We start from the raw sequence: 17,319 nt of genomic DNA, 5'->3' as shown, positions 1-17,319 counted from the left end.
AGGATCTTCAATTAGAGAGAAGCCATTGTACCTGTGATAGAGAGCAATGGGCAAAGGAACGTGCAGTAGAAGAAGGATACGAGGCGAATACCTCGAGTCTGTATAGGAGGATAATCGAGTCCGGAGACTTCTTAGGAGGTTGGACGTCGGATGACAGGGAGAGCAGTAGTTGGAATACGGTAGGTAGTATGTAAGGTGAAGCAGAGTAGTAGGTAAGGCAGGCCAGTACGTAGACAGGTCGACCGAGAAGAGAAGCGAAACAGGGTAGGACTAAGCGTGTGAGGAAGCCCGGTGGAGACGGGTTTGTTTTGGCCGATGGGGATGTGTGCCAAACAACCAAAGACCGTCGCGCGATGCTATCAAGCCCTTTTACAGGACTAGTACCTACCTAGGGACGTACTCCGTACTACGAATGCGCATAGAACATTCTTTACATTATAAATTCTAGCAATGTGGTTCCTGCCACTGCGCCTTCAAGAGAATTAACATAATCAGTCCGTTTCTTGTTATTTAATCAGGCTTTCTCCTCCGAAGTTGTGTTCTGTCCGAATTACTGCACGCGTCGACTCGATCGTACCAAATGGTACATTGAATTTTACCGATCAAGAACTGCCCTTAACGGTTCATTGTTTGTTTGTTTTCATGGTTGACCCTACTACAGTATTTACATCAACACGTCTTTCGTCTGTGGATGCAGCATCTCGAGTCAATTTGTATTGTACAATAACGTATGAAAGGGTATCTATATACTACAGCAGGTTGTTTCATCTAGTCCCGAAGCGCCTCGATATCATCAACCTATTCAACATTCTATATCAGTGGTCATCCTTGGAGAAAGAGTACATCCTGAAAGAATTGTCTTTTGAGTTTGTCTAGAGTGAATTGAATTAGAACTCACCTCTTTCACTGCCTCTGTGGTCAAGACAATCGGGTTATCATCCCCAACGCAAACACTGTCTTCGATACGGATCCCGATACCTCGAAACTTCTCTGGCCATCTATCACTGTCCGGAACGTATATTCCACTGGGGAGGCGAATTAGAAATGTGTCGAAAGTGAGACTGGAAGAATACTTACGGTTCGATGGTGATGCACTGGCCTGCTTTGAGATTCTGGCTTCGAGGATATCCGGAACAATCATGAACATCTAACCCAATGTAGTGTCCCAGATGATGAGGGAAAAGAATGCTCATTGCCTGTTCGAGACAACACGGATCAGCTTGACGAATGCGGGCAAATGCTTGACATCAAATCGACTTACACTGCCTGAAACATCAAATCCGAGTTGCTGCAACTGATCCTTTAGACCATTCTCAGCAATACTGTGCAATTTGTCCAGTGAAAGTCCGGCGCTCTCTCTGCAGAGTGAGACGCAACTGCGGTGCACATTCAACACTGCATTGTATAGGTCGCGCTGAGGGTCGGAGAACTTGCCATTAACCGGCCAAGTTCGAGTGATATCGGATATGTACGTGCCCCATTCCTGTAATCTGTTAGTGTCTCAGTCAATTCCCAGGATAGAGAAAGCACTGACCCCGCCCCCATCGACAAGAACCATGTCACCATTCCTTTATCTCGTATTAGCCCAGACCCTCCGACATTGTTAAAAAGGGGTTTTACCTCAGGACATCGTCATTTCTCGTATAGTGAATACTCAGAGCATTCTGAACCTGTCAGCCTGAATATGGAGAGAATAGGTTAGGAGGTACTCACGGAGCCGCCTGCAACCACCGGGACAAAAGCACTTCCATCGCACCCGTTCACTTTGAAATTGTACTCCAGGAAGGAATTCAGGTCCTTCTCTTTTGTAAAAGTCTGCCTCATGGTTTCTGTAAAGGCTCGCCCCGATGCCTGTCCAACTCTGCGTAATTGGACGACCTCATCCTCACTTTTGAACACTCGCATCTCGTTTAAGATGTTACGCAAGGGCTTGACTTTGCGATAATCGACCATCTTCTTCAGCTTCTCGGATGCATTGGTGGGGCCGTATAAGAAACGATGCAAGGAGGATCTCCCGGGGTTAAAGGCAGGAATATCTGTGTAGATCTCTGTGGCCCCCGAAAGGATCGTTGAGAGAATATCTCCAATGCGATCAATATCACCCGTCTGCTCCAATAGTTAGCTAAGCTCTCCGTTACACTCCAAGCCAGTCTCCCAACCTCATCAGCGTTGAAGACGTCAATCGCCGCCTGTGTGCCGGAACGCGCTCCATCCCAGAGCTCAGCCTTCGGATCCTTTTCACGCACATAGAGGTGGAATATGTGATTGTCCCCAGATCCATCATTCGCTAGGCATTGTAAGCACTACTTTAGTCGCTCAATTGGTAAATTGGTCTCACCGATGATAGCTAGCGCATTGGGTTCATTGAAGCCTATTGATAAGACATCGAGTGAGTTGCTTGCTTTATTCTTGACTTGTAATGAAAACATACCGGTAAGGTAGAAGAAGTTGGAATCCTGGCGATAATTGTTGAAGATGCCAGTAGCGCGGTAAGTAACTTCCGAGGCAGCTAACACAGCAATTGCATTCTTAGGAAGCTTGTTCGCAAGCCGGGAGCGACGTTGAGCGTATTCGAGAGCCGTGATACCAGGAGTCACTAGTTTCAAGTCAACCCACTCATTCTTTGTTGTGTCACAATTGCGTTCCAATGGGGAGCATATACACACGTTCTCCAGGATTCAATAAATGAGGATGCGTCTCGTGAAGCGGTTGCCCGAATTTAAGCTCCGCGGCGGAGATCGAAGCGTATGAACGGAGAAGGGACGGCTGCTTGCTCATGCGACAGCGTCGAAGCACTGGCCGGATTGAGGGGCTAGGTGCGACGAATGGGATGTGGCGGTGGAGATATCGAGGCCATCTCTGGGCAACGGCTTTGCATGTCGACATGCTTATCGAACGCCCTCAGAAGGTGAGGCGCCAAATTGTTGGATTAGTTTCGGTTTATCTCCAGTAAGCGCGAAGATTATCGGAGCTCTTGAAGTATGCCTTGATGCCTAAGGCTTTAACATACTATCGGCGACGGCAACCAATAGCAGTGCAGATGTTTGTTATTGGGGCCCCGCAAGGACTTTCCTTTACGGGCGTTATCTTGCGATCCCGCCCCGCCTGTTTCTCGTGTTCATGTCCATGTTCAACCTCCTAGGACCGTTGTCACGATCCGATTTGTAAAAAAATCATTGGAATCTTGATATGACATTTATGGGTGCAGCAAGTAGCTCATTGCTCCATTGGCGCGCGAGCGCCGCATGGTGGTGACCATCATTCTCGGGATTCCCAATGAATTATTCCAACCTCTAGATATATACTACAAAATGCAAGGTCTGCATTGGAACAACGTTCGCATGACTCACACTGCTGTTTGCAGCTCCTCTTAAATCAAGCCACAAGCGCTGATACCAGACGAGAGGTCCTGTTTCTGAGTTACGTTTGGCATAAAACCTGCTTCGACAACACACGATGGGAAGAACACTTACATATCCGAAGCGAGATGCGAACACGGTGAACAGGTACAAGCATCGAGGTATGAGTGATTGAGATGACATTTTGATGGAGTATACTGAGTTTTGGAATAAACCAGCAACGTATGACCTCGGCGCTATTCACTCTATCATCAACTCAAGTCAAGTGCTCCATGTGTCGTTCAGTCCAGGGCTTCCGGATCCTTTTCCTGCCATACTGCCCATGATCGGTAAGATGGGCTCATTTGACTATCCATCGGCTGGACTTGATGAGCCTCTAGACTGCTATCTACATGGATATGTCAGTTCACGGATCATGAATCTAGCGAGAAAACCGGAAGGAGACGGATTGCCTGTCTGCATCGCTGCGAGTAGGGTAGACGGATTAATCCTGTCTCTTACACCGAATTCGCATAGCTACAACTACCGCTCCGCTATCCTTCACGGCTATGCTAGGCCGGTCACGGACGAAGCAGAAAAACTCTGGGCGATGAAACTCATTACGAATTCGGTGTTGCCGCATCGCTGGGACCATACCCGAGTACCCCCAGACAATGCCGAGATGTCTTCCACCGTCATTCTTAAAGTCAAGATTGTCGACGGCAGTGGCAAGATTCGAGATGGCGGTGTCTCTGACGAGAGAAAGGACAAGAGCAACAACGATGTGACCAATAGGGTCTGGACGGGCGTTGTGCCTGTCTATGAGGCGTTTGGAGACCCTGTTCCGAGCCCGGAGAACAAGGTCTCTGAAGTACCAGAGTACATCACCTCATTCATTGCCGATATGAACAAGCACAATCGGGATTATGCTGTGACAGCAGTCAATGTTGGGCTTCCGACGGAGGAACAACATTGAATCCTGTCAAATTGCTCATCACTCTCAGATAGCGAGCGTACGACTCTTCAAGTACACTGACTGTGTCACCTACCTTAGTAACAAAAAAATTTACTGTTCTGATCGTATGTTCTTCTGAGTATCTATCTGCAATTTGAATCCCAGAATCGGCAAAGTGGACTCGCATGTTTTTGCCAGTTGACAGCGGATTCCGCCAACTGGACTACCCCACTTGGAGTCGGACTAATAATCTTCTTGCTACCCCACGTCATTGCTGCTCCGCATTAGGATAAGCAAAGGGAAAAACGACAGCTCAATCATCAATTATTACTATAGATATGAGTTTCACGCTCTGAATATAATTCAAACTGGCTTGCTAAAGAGATTTTTCTGCGTTCCTGTTTTTGCGTCTTCATCTATGAAACATAGCAGTTTAAGAGCCGTGACCTGAACATTATGGCCTCATCGGCAATACCAGCAGCTGATCTGCGATCGTTTACTGAATACTTGAAAGGGTGTAAACGCATACTGGCACTCTTAGGGGCTGGCATATCTGCATCTTCTGGTCTTCCCACATTTCGAGGAGCCGGCGGCCTCTGGCGATCTTATGATGCCACCGATTTGGCGACGCCTGAGGCGTTCGAGGCCAACCCAGACCTAGTATGGCAGTTCTACAGCTACCGAAGACACATGGCACTTAAAGCGAAGCCTAACCGCGCGCACTACGCCCTCGCAGAGCTTGCAAGGAGAGATAAGGATTTTATTACTCTCACACAGAACGTTGATGGTACTGTCTAGCCTGCATAATTCGGTGCGCATGTAGGACAAGGCTGATGAATGGGCTTTCGATATAGGTCTTTCACAACGCACAAACCATCCCTCGGAACAGCTCCACCTCCTCCACGGGTCTCTTTTTACGGTCAAATGTACCTCATTCTACTGCAACTATGTGCGCGAAAATGACTTTACCGATCCGATAGTCCCTGCACTTGCCATACCGAAAGGTGTCCCGGACTTGAGCCCATCTGCTGAAGATAAGACTGGCGAGGAGGCCTCAAAGGCGCTATCCAACGCATTAAGAACGGAGGAGACGGAACTGGACATATCAGACGAGAACGTCCCGCTCCCTGCTTTGAGTCAGGATGCCCTGCCACATTGTCCAGAATGTAAAGAAGGGCTTTTGCGGCCAGGGGTGGTCTGGTTTGGAGAGAGTTTACCCCTACACACGCTCGAAATGGTGGACAATTGGCTGAATTCTGGTCCCGTGGATTTGATCTTGGTGATTGGAACAAGTTCAAGAGTCTACCCAGCTGCAGGCTATGTTGATAAGGCGCGTGCGAGAGGGGCCCGAGTCGCTGTGGTCAATATGGACCGCAATGATGTTGGGTATTCTGGCTTGAAAAAGGGTGATTGGTTCTTCCAAGGAGACGCGGGTGTTATAGTCCCGGAGATATTGAAGGGTGTCATTGGAGATATTTAGGGACGCTGGGCTTCACGTTTGGTTTTCTTGATGTTTAGCGAAGAGTGTACAGAGGCTAGGTTACATATTTTAACCGTCGACTTCGGATTCCAAAAAAAATTTCGCAGAGAGATTCCATGTTTATAATTAGGAAAGAGTGACGTCAAAGGAAATGGTGGGCTAAAAGGAAAAGTCCATAACCGTAGCTTTGAAGCCATTATCGGTCGAGAGATATCAGGCCATTATCGTTGAAATCTGGTCGTTATCGCGTTGTTTCGACTTTATCGATAATAATAGCCTCAGGCGCTAAGGCAGATACACGGTTGCTGGGGCAAAATCCCAAACAAAACGCTATCGATAATAATGTGGCATGTTGGCACTAACGACACGGATTTTTACCACAAACAGCTCCACAAGAAGATCGAGCTTGTCAAAGGTCAAGCACGGGAATGCTGATTTCTACTCCAGTCTGATTATTCGAGGCCAGTACCAGGCTACTATAGCTTGTCGAATACAACTAGCAGCGACCACCGAACATGAGCGCCTAGCCTGCTATTACTCTCAAGTTGTCGGCTTCTCAAGGCAAGATTGAAGAATCCACTGTACAGGACAGATGACACGCTACTGAATCCGCTTCGATCTGCAATATCATACCTTGGCTTCACCTCCCTTTCTGCCCCTCTTCAACGCACTACCTGCTAAGGTTCCACCGCGAAAATCAGTCATCCGAGACTGACTCAACAAGACATAACCGGATGACAATTGCCTCTTGCATCTGACGAACTTCAGAGAGGCGTTCACAATTACCGCGACGCAATGGCTAAAGAAAGCGACGCGCCGCCGTCGTACCCGATGACCCCTCGGCGGCCAAACGAGCACACCCAGCGTCCTTTCTCACAGCAACCTGAATTTGGGAAACCTTCTCCTCTCGGCCCATATCAACGTCCAAACCCACCCCATCAGCAACAGTCGAACCGTCCTTTCAATATCCCAAAGCCGAACCGGGCTCGACCTGAACATCACAGACCTGCACCGCAGTCAAGACCATACAATGCTCCTCACCCTAGTGTGAACCATCAGGGTCACAGACCAACTGGTGGCTCAAGTGGCCCTGTAGCATCCACACCGAAGCGTAGCGAGCCGTTCGATCCTTTCAAGCCTGTTCGACCTTCGGCCTATAACAACCATCGAAACTCGCGTCCGGTCAACAACGATGTTGTGGAGATTCGCCGTCCGGAGAATGTCACCTTCACCACCCCGCGAGCTCCCAAGACTTTCTATGCATCTTCAGCCATCAAAATGGACAAAGCATCCAAAAATCTGAGCAACTTCGTTGATCTTACCCGCGAGGGAGGGTTCACACCCAGCAATAGGCCTCGCAATACGGGGTTTGGGTCAATGGACGTCAACGGCTATGTTGATCCTGTCAAAGCCAACGAAAACATCAAAGCTCTGCTTGAAGGGGCTTTTACGGATGACGATGACAAGCAAGGATCAAAGGCAAAGAACCGGAAGAAGAGTAGGAACCGGAAGAAGAAGGTGAAGGCCAAGGAACAACAGAAGCAGGGCACTTCTGAAATTGACGACCTAGCCGCTCAACTTGAAGGAGTTACCGTCAACGAGTCAAGCGCTGCTACTGAGAAGAGTGAACTGGACGAGCTGAAGGCAGAAGACAACATTGATAAAGCAGACAACGGCGAAATCAAGGACTCCGAGAAGTCATCTGAAGATGAAGCTGAAGACGATGAGCATGGCTGTGAAGAGGATGATGAGGAAGTAGAAGAGGAGGAAGACGAGGAAGAAGATGATGGGACAGTCGAAGGCTTGAAAGTTAAGCTACTCCCTCACCAAAGGGAAGGAGTGAATTGGATGTGTGACAAAGAGAGAGGGTCAGGCAACGCCAAAGGAGTGCTTCCCAAGGGTGGCATACTCGCAGACGATATGGGTCTGGGAAAGACTGTTCAAACCATCGCCCTGTTACTCACCAATCAGAAATCTTCGGACAAGTTCAAGGCCGGCGCCTCCAAAACGGATGACAACAGCAGTGACGACCAAGACAATGAGAAGGTGCGCAAGGTACCTCCTGGGCTAAGCAAGTCGACTCTTGTTGTTGCCCCATTGGCATTGATTAAACAGTGGGAGGCAGAAATAGCAACCAAGGTTGAGGACTCTCATAAGCTACGTGTTTGTGTCTACCACGGAAATACTCGCGCGAAAGCAACGGACAGCCTGGACACCTACGATGTGGTGATTACGACATATGGCACCTTAACCTCCGAGTATGGAGCTGTCGATAGGAACAAGAAGAAATCGGGACTTTTCTCTGTTTATTGGTACCGGATAGTCCTAGACGAAGCGCATACTATCAAGAATCGAAATGCCAAGGCAACGCAGTCTGCCTGTGCGCTTGATGCAGAATATAGATGGTGTCTGTCGGGAACTCCAATGCAGAACAACTTGGACGAGCTTCAGAGTTTGATCAAATTTCTGCGGATCAAACCCTACAACGACCTAGCGGCTTGGAAGGATCAGATCACAAGGCCGTTGGCTAACGGACGTGGGGCCCTTGCGATTGAGCGCCTACAGGTTTATTTGAAGGCGTTCATGAAGCGGCGCACTAAGGACGTTTTGAGGCTGAATTCTAACCTCAAGCCCAGCGGATCAGGTGCTGACGGGGAGCAGAAGAAGTCGACCGGCTTCCAGATCACCAAACGAGAAGTCATCAAGGTAGCTGCGGAGTTCATGCCCGGTGAGATGAACTTTTATAAACGTCTCGAACAGCGAACGGAAAGTAGCCTCGAGAAGATGATGGGCGGCTCCAAAGTTGATTACGCCGGTGCTTTGGTCTTACTACTACGTCTACGACAATCATGCAACCATCCAGATCTGGTCAAGAGCGATCTTGCAAAGGACAAAGATATTCTTTTGCAGAACGGGACCTCTAATAGCCAATCTATCTCTGGAAAGCAGGATGATCTCGATAGTATGGCTGATCTCTTTGGAGCTCTGAGTGTCGTTTCGAAGAAATGCGATGTTTGCCAGACAGAGCTGAGCAAGGAAGAAGTAACGAGCAGTTCCAGCAGGTGTGGCGAGTGCGAGGCCGATCTGAAGGCCACGCTTGGTGGTATCAATTCAGGCAAGAAGAAGAGCTCTCACAAGCCGAGAATAGAGGTGGATCTCACCGACTCACCATCAAATAAATTCTCCGAAACGCAGAAGGCTCGAGCTCGGAGAAACAGGAAAATTGTTATTGACAGCGACGACGAGGACGAGGACGATGGGGAGTGGATCGTCCCGGAGGGCCAACGCAGTTTGCCTAATCTTGGAAAAGCTGGTGGGACTGATGACGAAGATGCTGAGGGAGGTGGCGAATGGCTGAGTTCCGAGGACTCTGAGACCGATGAGGACGGTGGTCCTGAGTCCCCAACACGGAAGCCTGCCATTGTTTCCAATTCGAGAAGAAATCAGGGTTCGGAGTCGGACACCGATGAGGATATTTATTTGAATCCTGGTGACGATGAGAGTCAAGTCCTGCCTTCCACCAAGATCCGGCATTTGATGAAGATCCTTAGACGTGAAGCCGGAGACTACAAGTTCATTGTCTTCTCGGTCTTCACTTCGATGCTTGACAAGATCGAACCGTTCTTGAAGCGTGCTGGCATTGGCTTTGCAAGATACGACGGGAGCATGCGAAACGACCTCCGAGAGGCCAGTCTAGATAGATTGAGGCACAACAGTGCAACTCGGGTGCTACTCTGCAGTTTGCGCGCCGGTGCCTTGGGACTCAACCTTACGGCTGCAAGTCGAGTCGTGATCTTAGAACCATTTTGGAATCCTGTAAGTGACCACGGCGAACTGGTGATTACGATTGACTAATGAAGTTCTAGTTCGTTGAGGAACAGGCTATCGATCGAGTCCATCGACTTAACCAGACGGTTGATGTCAAGATCTACAAGATGATTATCAAAGACACTGTCGAAGAGCGGATCCTGGAATTGCAAGACCGCAAGCGCGAGTTGGCCAATCTCACTATTGAAGGCAAGAGCGCAGCAGGCAAGCTTACGATGAACGATATGATGGCTCTCTTTGGTCGCGATGCCGAAGCACGCTTCTCGGGTGACCGGGGAAACATCGACGTTATCAAATCGGGGGCATCATTGACAGAATCCAGCGCCTCTAGTTCCAAGAATAATGGAAACGGAGGAAGCAGTCGGCCGTGGGGCCAGTCCAGTTCGCAAGACCGGAATCGCCAGGCGGAGAAGCGGGCTCCTAGGGCTGAGGATTCTGTATATGGACGACGCTGGTGAGTGATGGCGTTACGTGCATGACACAATGAGAAAGCGTTGTTGATTAGCATCTGGGAGTTTCAAGTTTGGATAATTAGGGTCATTCTATGGAGAGGCAAGGCTATGCGGAGATGGGATGCTAAATGGCGTTCTTGATAAAGGGGCATTATTTCGGGTCTTATATTGTTCGTTTGACGGGTGCACGTATTATTCAGGAAAGGACAGTTGATCTTTGATACTGGTTTGAATGGTTTGAATGGTATGAGAAGTCAAGCCGTCGACGAGGTAGTGATAGACATGCAAGACGATTCTCAAGGTTTATAAGTTATGACCTGTATCAACCAGATTTCCCTGACAGGTCGACACCAGATACGGCATGGATCTATCACATCCACCCCCTCACAGGCAACAATTGACTGTCTCAGACTGATCTATCCACGGTAGTAAGCAGCCGGGGCTGTCAGATCACATGTAGACAATAATGGGATGTGCAGATCGGTAGAGGCGAAATCTTGTTTACGGTATAGGGCTACGAATAGGGTAATTGCTCCGTCCTAATGGACGGCAATAATAAGCAGGATAAGGTAGTCCGTAGGTAAGGCACCTGAATACTGAGGAAGATACCTTAGTCTCCTCGGAGATATGAAATGGTGGACCCCGATTAGGTTTTCCGGCTGGGATATGCTTTTATAGAGGTCATAGATGGACATGAGAGATCACTGATCCGTCATATTAAGGTCGTTTTTTGGGAAATGTGGATGGGGAATGCAAGGGTCCTCCATGAGGATGATGCATCTACTCTGTAGGAAGAGCATTTGCAGCTGACATTGCTTCTAATCCCAGGAGGATATGCACACCGTCAGAATAAATACACAAGGTAACCATTTCTCCTTTATCAGCCACAGGATGATAAACTCCACGAAGGAATCGAGCCATCCAATGGTAAGAATATGTGGAAAATAGGAAGTTAGGAAACAGTTACCGCTATGTAAGCCAGCCAAGTCCTTTATCGGGATAGCACCCCTATCTGGAGTAGTTTGAAGTATAATTAATTTTGAGCTCTGAAAGTCTGCATTCATGGTACGTATTTGGTCGTCCCGAAAAGTCAGTCTCAAAAGCTGTCGCCAGCTCATTATTAGACATGTCGTAGTGTCTGCTCCCGACTCCCGAGATGTTCAGTGGTCAGTGGTCTATGAGTACGGAGCAACTGCGTATTAGCAATTAGCACTGTCCTCTGTGGATCTTTCTCTGGCCCCTCAAAAACGATCGGCACTGGTTCGACGGTTGACGACAAATCCTTGGAAAACAATGGTTCCCGACTCCACTTGAATCTCGACTAAATTGACATGGTCCGATTAAGAGTGTCATCCAAGTGAAGGAGACCACCGCTGACGAGTGACGATCCTTTGACGGCTTCATGGCTGATTCCTGCTGTGGTCGGGACGGGAGGTCTTGCCGGGTTATTTGATGTGACATGTGAGGAGGACTATTGGAGGCGGCAACGTCGCCTTCATAGTCCATATGCCATTATTATCATGTCAAATTATGCGTATGAATGAGGACACTGATATGACATGGTGTCTGAGACTGTACTCCGTACAGTCCAGAAGTAACTTGGGTACGGAGACCCTGCACTGTGGTCTGGCTGAACAATAATGTCAGTGATCTGAAGAGGCAAAAGCTTCCGCATGATTCATCCATCTGATGCCTGAAACATGAGACAGCCATCTCCCTTCCTTTGGGAGCAGGGATCTGTTTTTTCCTTTGCTGTTTGATATGCAGCTAGAGTAGTCTGGCTTGGATGATCTGCAAGCTCCTTTGACTAGTAGTGCTGTTGTGATACGAAGGGCTGCCCTAGACTGACCCCTTCAAACAGCCAGTGATAAGAAATATTCCGCTTGTTCAATTGTGCTTTAAGTAGTATGACAGCTGGAAGATCGATTTCGGACATGGCTGTTTATAACAAATTCAAGAGAAGCCTTCTGATGATATTGCGACGATGGACAGCACTGTCTAGTTTGTTGGTTATCGGTAGACTAGGGGTTACCTTTGGGCGGTCATGCTGGTCGGCCCCAAAACGTGGCGGCCACGAGATGCTGCTCACTGCTTACATGGACACCACCTCAGGAACAAAGAATGGAAGAATTCGGGAAAGTGACTGGTCAGAACCAAGCCTTGGAAGATATTCCAGAAGGAGCAGGTTTATACTGTCATCGAATGATGGGTTGACAGGTCAGCGGTGGCTTGTCGGCTCAGTCGTACTTTGAGATCAGTCTTATGTACTCCGTACGAGACTTTTAATATTAGTACCCAGTTAAGCATAGTAGCAATATGATCGTAAGTTCATCACAAGCACTCAGGAGTTCCCCACGACACTTTTACCTCCGGTATGAATAGCTAAGGGTACTACTATTAGTTTGCAAGATCCTCCATTGTTCCATATTATTCAAGGACCCGCCCTAGGCGACTGTCGGTCTAGTTCGTTGATTCTCCAATGTCCAAGGCTCCAAGACATGCTTAGTCTTCCATTCCACTGCTGGCTCTTCCAGTCAGTGCTTAGAAGTAGTTATCCCCATTTGGTTTCCTCCGTTCTGATTTGTTTTTCCTCGTTCCCCTGGGAGTCTGTCCAAGATTTTGTACTCCGTAGACCACACCTCTTCCCATTCGCTCATGGGCCCAAGCGGCATCTCTTCTGTCTCCTGGACTTTGGGTACCTTCATTCTTCACATTGCTGTTGACCAAAATAATGATACTACGGCGTAGCCCCGACTATTCCGCAGCAGCTTCCGAAACTCCTATCCCTTCTTGGCAGTTACTATTCGGTGGACTGCTCTAGTTCTCCACGTCGGTCAAAACCTGCACTTTTCCCCTCTGGGTTCTTTGAGACAGCAGAGCTAGAGTTCAAGCCTCAAAGATAGCTTAACTTCAGTTAGAAAGCTGGCTTGTCCGCTCGTATTGCTGGTGTCCCTCTTATTTTATGCTTGTCAGAGTTGTCAGCAGGGCAAATTACCTTTCGCCTATCATCAAACTGTTCTAGAGGGTCCAAAAAAAGAGTTTCGCGCGTTTCTCTCCTATTGAGAGCACTGTCCACCTACAGAAGTACCATTTTTTCAACAACACCAGCAAAACTCACTGGGGTAATCGAATCTCTTGATCATAATTCTTCAGAAATGTGCTCTTGATCGGGTGAGTGATGAGTACAATCTTCCCGTATGCTGGTGGACTGGAAACTTTGTTGTACCCTCCTCTGTTAGTGACCGGGGCCGCCTTCTGACTACTCCGTATTAGGGGCTAAGGCAATACTAACAGTACCACTCCTACTACGGGATACGCTCAGCCAGTCCGGAAATCATCCAAGACTCAAACGCCATTCATCCCTTCTCGCTGTTCTGGTCCTCAAGGCAGACTGTCTCACTTTTTCCATCACATACGACCTCTCCAGATTGTCTGAGACTGTTTCGTTACTTCATCATTTGATCCCATTGCATTCCCTTCATTGAAAGGGTAAGTTTCAACTCCTGCAAAGATCTTGCGCAGCCTATCGGGGAAAAGAACCCCTCCGCCCACGTTATTCTCCTTCTGTACCGCTGCCGTCGCCTTTCCAGGTGCTGCGATTCCTTGTTACGATGCTGATAGTTTTGTCTCTTCTTCTAGAAATCTAGGAGCATTAATGTGCCCGGCTTGCGACCGCTCGGAGTCCCCTATACCTTGAATTTCTGGCAATTGCCCGTCTACTTCTCCTTTCCATACGCCAATCGTCGTTTCCGTCTGCGTCTGCGAATCACCATATATCGTCCGGGTCCGATCCCTGCAGCACAACGATTGGGATGCGTCCGCGGTGATTTAACCAAACCGAACGCAATACTTGAGTTTTCTCGGATAGAGTTTCTCAATGGGTAACTCGCAAGGGAAACCGGTGTGCTCCACCGATGAAGGTGCGTCGCCGGTTCTTTATCTTGGTGTGCTGGACGCACCTGTCGTTTTCAATTGTATGGAGCGTGTTCACTGACTCTTCTTAACTTATCCTGTGATAGTGAACTTAAACCAATTTCGCCTCCTTCGAGTGGTAGGGAAAGGTGCTTTTGGAAAGGTTCGCATCGTGGAGAAGAAGGATACCGGCCTGACATTTGCTCTGAAGTACATTCGGAAAGAAGAAGGTGGGAGCTTTGATGTCGTCCGATTCTCTTGCTGGTGCAGCGTACTAATGATTTGCTTCGTTTTCTTTAGTTGTGCGATCGGAGAGCGTAAGAAACATCATTCGAGAACGACGAATGCTCGAACACTTAAACCATCCCTTTCTTTGCAACTTGAGATACAGTTTCCAAGACATCGAGTACATGTGCGTTCTACAGCAAGCTTCCTGGATGGCCCTGACACTGGTTGCTAATATCTCGTGAAGATATATCGTGGTTGATTTGATGAACGGCGGTGATTTGCGATTCCATATCTCAAGAAAGTGCTTTACAGAAGAGGCAGTACGCTTCTGGATGGCAGAACTCGGTTGTGCTTTGAGATACATCCATTCACAAGGTATCATTCATCGAGATGTGAAGCCGGACAATGTGTTGCTAGACTCGGAAGGGCATGTGCATTTGGCGGATTTCGTATGTGGCGCCCTCTTGAGCAATGCGATCCCAGTTATCTTATCCGCTGACCTCTCTTCCTCATTGCAGAATGTGGCATCCGATTTTCGACCGGGCAAGCCCCTCACAAGCAAGTCAGGAACCTTGGCTTATCTGGCTCCGGAGGTGTACGAAGGCGGAGGTTATTACTGTGAAGTGGATTGGTGGTCGCTCGGTGTTACATTTTACGAATGCATTTATAACAAGGTATGGACTTGCTTTGGCCGCAATTCTGGTCTCTCGCACTACTCTAACTAGCAATATAGCGACCTTTTGAAGGTCGCAGCCAGGACGTCCTAAGCGAGAACATTAAAAAGGCTCAACCGAAATACTACGTCACCAACCCCGCTGTTTCAGTTCCGTGCCTGCGAGCAATGTCTGCGCTGTTGGAGAAGGACCGAAGCAAACGAATAGGGGCCACTGGATTTGACACTTTCACTTCGCATATGTTCTTCGCAGAGATCGACTTTGTTGCTCTGGAACGCAAGGAAGTTCCACCTGTTTTCCGACCTTCTAGCGACAAGACCAACTTTGACGCCACGTATGATTTGGAAGAGCTTCTCCTCGAAGAGGCGCCTCTGGAGGCTCGGGCGCGGAGACAAAAGCCAAGGGCGGAATTGAGAGAGGATGCAACGGCGAAGGAAATCAGAGAGGATGAGCTTCACCGTCTGATCGAGACGATGTTTGAACCTTTCGACTACACCACAGTTACATATCAAGGGTATGTCCAGGAGTTGCCGCAGCAGGATCTATCTGGGTTCCGTGCTAACGGAGTTTTCAGCAATGCTGCTGAGGCAATAGCGGCGTCAAAGTAAGTGCCACCACATCGACTTCATTCACCGACATCTGATACTCACATTTGCCGACAGGAATCCTGAGGATTGTCTCCAATCCGCCACGTCTTCAGCCCACGCTCGTCATTATTCGCAGCCTGACACGTCGAGGAACTCACCGACCTCACGCACTGAGGGTTCCGTCGGTCACTTGACCCAACCTGACAATACCAGTCATAGTGAGGCGCACGACTCGCCAGACCATACTGCAAACGCGCAGCCTCCGTCAGCTCCTCCCCGCCGCCCCACCCGCTCCCTCGTTCTCTCGGCCGCTTCCGCCCCCTGGCCCCAATCGTCCACGAGGAGCCACCCGCAAGACAAGTAAGGGCGGAGGTGTTCAGATGGTATTGGAAGAAGCGGGTAGTTGGAGTGAGCTCGCCGACCACAGCTCTACTCTTCCGGCCGAGGGCTACGATAGTGCGTCAGTTAAGGGAAAATCCTCCAATAGTGGTATGCTCGCATTCTTGAGCCGCAAGAAGGGGCGTGACAGAAGCCCGAAGCCTCAGGAACCAGGCGTCTTGGGCAAGGAAGGTGCAAGACAAATTATCAGTTCATAACGGTTTCACAACAGGGCTGGATAGGCCCCAGGCTTAGGACAGGAAGCCGTGGATAATCCCTCCTGTTGAAAAATCGTGCTCCCAGAGGTGGCGGATCGAACATCAAAATCGCCAGCCACTGAACAAGTGGAAAAAAGAAAAAGAAAAAAGAGAAAACACTACTGACATATTGCACCAATGGGCTGGTCCTTTATGCATTCTGCCTCTTGTGGCCCTCGAGGGCGCACGCGGGAAGTCGACGAGAGCTGCGATGCAACCCACGAGTCGATCCAGGATGTGACAAAGTGGGCGACGGGCAGTGCATTGTTCTGCCCGGTTATCAGTACGGACGTTCGAGGCCTACCCTTCTCCGTTCATTTTTCACTTTGCCTACGCGACATGTCAGTTATGAAGGCCGCCAATGAATGGCCACTCTTCCCAAAACTGATGCATTTTCCGGTCGCGCCACAGGCACATCTGATGCGCAATATCTTATTACAGGCAGCTTTGCACCGCGGAAAATTTCCTCTTATAATTTTGTCTCCTTTTTTGATTCCCCTGAAGTCAGCGAAGGCATAATATCATCGCATTCTTTCGTGTCGTTCTAATCCTTAAGTTGGCGGAACCCGGAGTTGTACAGACGGAGGTGGCAGATATGACATGTCTTTCATATTTCCTGGATGTTCATTTGGTATTCCAATATTCATTGTCCATGTACAATCGACAGGATCTTTTTCTACTCTTTTTCTTCATGATCTTCTACTTTGGTCTTTTTTTCATCCCGATATATGGCGTTCACATACCTCTTGACAATTGTCAGAAACTGGCCACGCGAGGCATTCTGAGTATCAGATTGATGAAGCTAGATAGATACTTATACCACTGCATCTTCTCTTTCGAATTGTTTGTCTTTCCCCCTAATTTGTCAATGAATTTCCGATCGGACTTCCCACAGACCATCCGTATCACATAGTTTGACATCCGTGTCCTCAATCTCCGGAAACCACGTGCTTACCATCTATCTCGAACCTAAAACGACCAATGCAGCTCTCTACGATCAAGCCTCTCTTTGCCCTCTTCATTTAAGACACATTCAATGTTGCATTAAAGGCTATGATGTTGAGAGTAACTATTCTCCTCGTTCCTATCTTGGTTGTTACCGCCCCGTTGCTCCGCAACTGGCGCTCCTGTCAGGCACAGCCATCCTACCTCCACCAGGATCAGAGCCAGGGGCTAGCCTCATGGACGACCGTACCTTCGATTCATTTTTATTAACGAGACTCGAGAATT

General features: G+C 48.7%; 6 protein-coding genes across 6 annotated transcripts; 5 read left to right on the top strand and 1 right to left on the bottom strand.

Annotated features, from left to right (window-relative positions):
- Positions 1–687: 687 nt before the first annotated feature.
- On the bottom strand, positions 688–2,933 carry P174DRAFT_440025 (aminopeptidase P family protein). Its single transcript, XM_024826950.1, has 11 exons — positions 2,667–2,933; positions 2,432–2,596; positions 2,339–2,371; positions 2,160–2,287; positions 1,714–2,106; positions 1,621–1,664; positions 1,535–1,568; positions 1,262–1,483; positions 1,078–1,196; positions 899–1,025; positions 688–798 (listed from the first exon to the last, which is right to left on the bottom strand). Exons 1-11 carry the CDS (start codon positions 2,884–2,886, stop codon positions 769–771), a joined length of 1,515 nt encoding a protein of 504 aa, XP_024684046.1. The 5' UTR covers positions 2,887–2,933; the 3' UTR covers positions 688–768.
- A 208-nt stretch (positions 2,934–3,141) lies between these two features.
- P174DRAFT_404171 (pyridoxamine 5'-phosphate oxidase family protein) lies at positions 3,142–4,438 on the top strand. Its single transcript, XM_024824020.1, has 2 exons — positions 3,142–3,520; positions 3,578–4,438. The coding sequence occupies exons 1-2, from the start codon at positions 3,457–3,459 to the stop codon at positions 4,312–4,314; spliced, it is 801 nt and encodes a 266-aa protein (XP_024684045.1). The 5' UTR covers positions 3,142–3,456; the 3' UTR covers positions 4,315–4,438.
- Positions 4,439–4,585: 147 nt separating this feature from the next.
- P174DRAFT_386871 (SIR2 family NAD-dependent protein deacylase) lies at positions 4,586–5,986 on the top strand. Its single transcript, XM_024823330.1, has 2 exons — positions 4,586–5,080; positions 5,148–5,986. The coding sequence occupies exons 1-2, from the start codon at positions 4,750–4,752 to the stop codon at positions 5,771–5,773; spliced, it is 957 nt and encodes a 318-aa protein (XP_024684044.1). The 5' UTR covers positions 4,586–4,749; the 3' UTR covers positions 5,774–5,986.
- An 84-nt stretch (positions 5,987–6,070) lies between these two features.
- Positions 6,071–10,443, top strand: P174DRAFT_449860 (putative SNF2 family helicase/ATPase). Its single transcript, XM_024828888.1, has 2 exons — positions 6,071–9,589; positions 9,640–10,443. Exons 1-2 carry the CDS (start codon positions 6,569–6,571, stop codon positions 10,057–10,059), a joined length of 3,441 nt encoding a protein of 1,146 aa, XP_024684043.1. The 5' UTR covers positions 6,071–6,568; the 3' UTR covers positions 10,060–10,443.
- Positions 10,444–11,746: 1,303 nt separating this feature from the next.
- P174DRAFT_132732 (uncharacterized protein) lies at positions 11,747–12,368 on the top strand. Its single transcript, XM_024821109.1, has one exon. The coding sequence runs from the start codon at positions 11,961–11,963 to the stop codon at positions 12,303–12,305; it is 345 nt and encodes a 114-aa protein (XP_024684042.1). The 5' UTR covers positions 11,747–11,960; the 3' UTR covers positions 12,306–12,368.
- Positions 12,369–13,930: 1,562 nt separating this feature from the next.
- P174DRAFT_419380 (serine/threonine-protein kinase) lies at positions 13,931–16,050 on the top strand (the record flags this gene model as incomplete). Its single annotated transcript, XM_024824783.1, has 8 exons — positions 13,931–13,973; positions 14,073–14,195; positions 14,266–14,377; positions 14,438–14,642; positions 14,712–14,867; positions 14,927–15,471; positions 15,530–15,635; positions 15,694–16,050. The coding sequence occupies 8 exons, from the start codon at positions 13,931–13,933 to the stop codon at positions 16,048–16,050; spliced, it is 1,647 nt and encodes a 548-aa protein (XP_024684041.1).
- Between the last annotated feature and the right edge of the window lie 1,269 nt (positions 16,051–17,319).

This window comes from Aspergillus novofumigatus, assembly GCF_002847465.1.
Source record: "Aspergillus novofumigatus IBT 16806 chromosome Unknown P174scaffold_3, whole genome shotgun sequence".
In the NCBI taxonomy this organism is placed as follows: domain Eukaryota; kingdom Fungi; phylum Ascomycota; class Eurotiomycetes; order Eurotiales; family Aspergillaceae; genus Aspergillus; species Aspergillus novofumigatus.
Note: the sequence above shows the minus strand (reverse complement) of the source record. Positions and strands in the feature narration are given on the sequence as shown.

Bases quoted from the DNA above. Each gene is read 5' to 3' on its own strand.
- P174DRAFT_440025 (XM_024826950.1), bottom strand. From the start codon at position 2,886: ATGTCGACATGCAAAGCCGTTGCCCAGAGATGGCCTCGATATCTCCAC. The intron at 2,288-2,338 runs GTGAGACCAATT...TACAATGCCTAG, and splicing joins CAATGCGCTAGCTATCATCG to CGAATGATGGATCTGGGGAC. The intron at 799-898 runs GTGAGTTCTAAT...AATGTTGAATAG, and splicing joins CCACAGAGGCAGTGAAAGAG to GTTGATGATATCGAGGCGCT.
- P174DRAFT_404171 (XM_024824020.1), top strand. From the start codon at position 3,457: ATGGGAAGAACACTTACATATCCGAAGCGAGATGCGAACACGGTGAAC. The intron at 3,521-3,577 runs GTATGAGTGATT...GGAATAAACCAG, and splicing joins GAACAGGTACAAGCATCGAG to CAACGTATGACCTCGGCGCT.
- P174DRAFT_386871 (XM_024823330.1), top strand. From the start codon at position 4,750: ATGGCCTCATCGGCAATACCAGCAGCTGATCTGCGATCGTTTACTGAA. The intron at 5,081-5,147 runs GTACTGTCTAGC...CTTTCGATATAG, and splicing joins TCTCACACAGAACGTTGATG to GTCTTTCACAACGCACAAAC.
- P174DRAFT_449860 (XM_024828888.1), top strand. From the start codon at position 6,569: ATGGCTAAAGAAAGCGACGCGCCGCCGTCGTACCCGATGACCCCTCGG. The intron at 9,590-9,639 runs GTAAGTGACCAC...ATGAAGTTCTAG, and splicing joins TAGAACCATTTTGGAATCCT to TTCGTTGAGGAACAGGCTAT.
- P174DRAFT_132732 (XM_024821109.1), top strand. From the start codon at position 11,961: ATGACAGCTGGAAGATCGATTTCGGACATGGCTGTTTATAACAAATTC.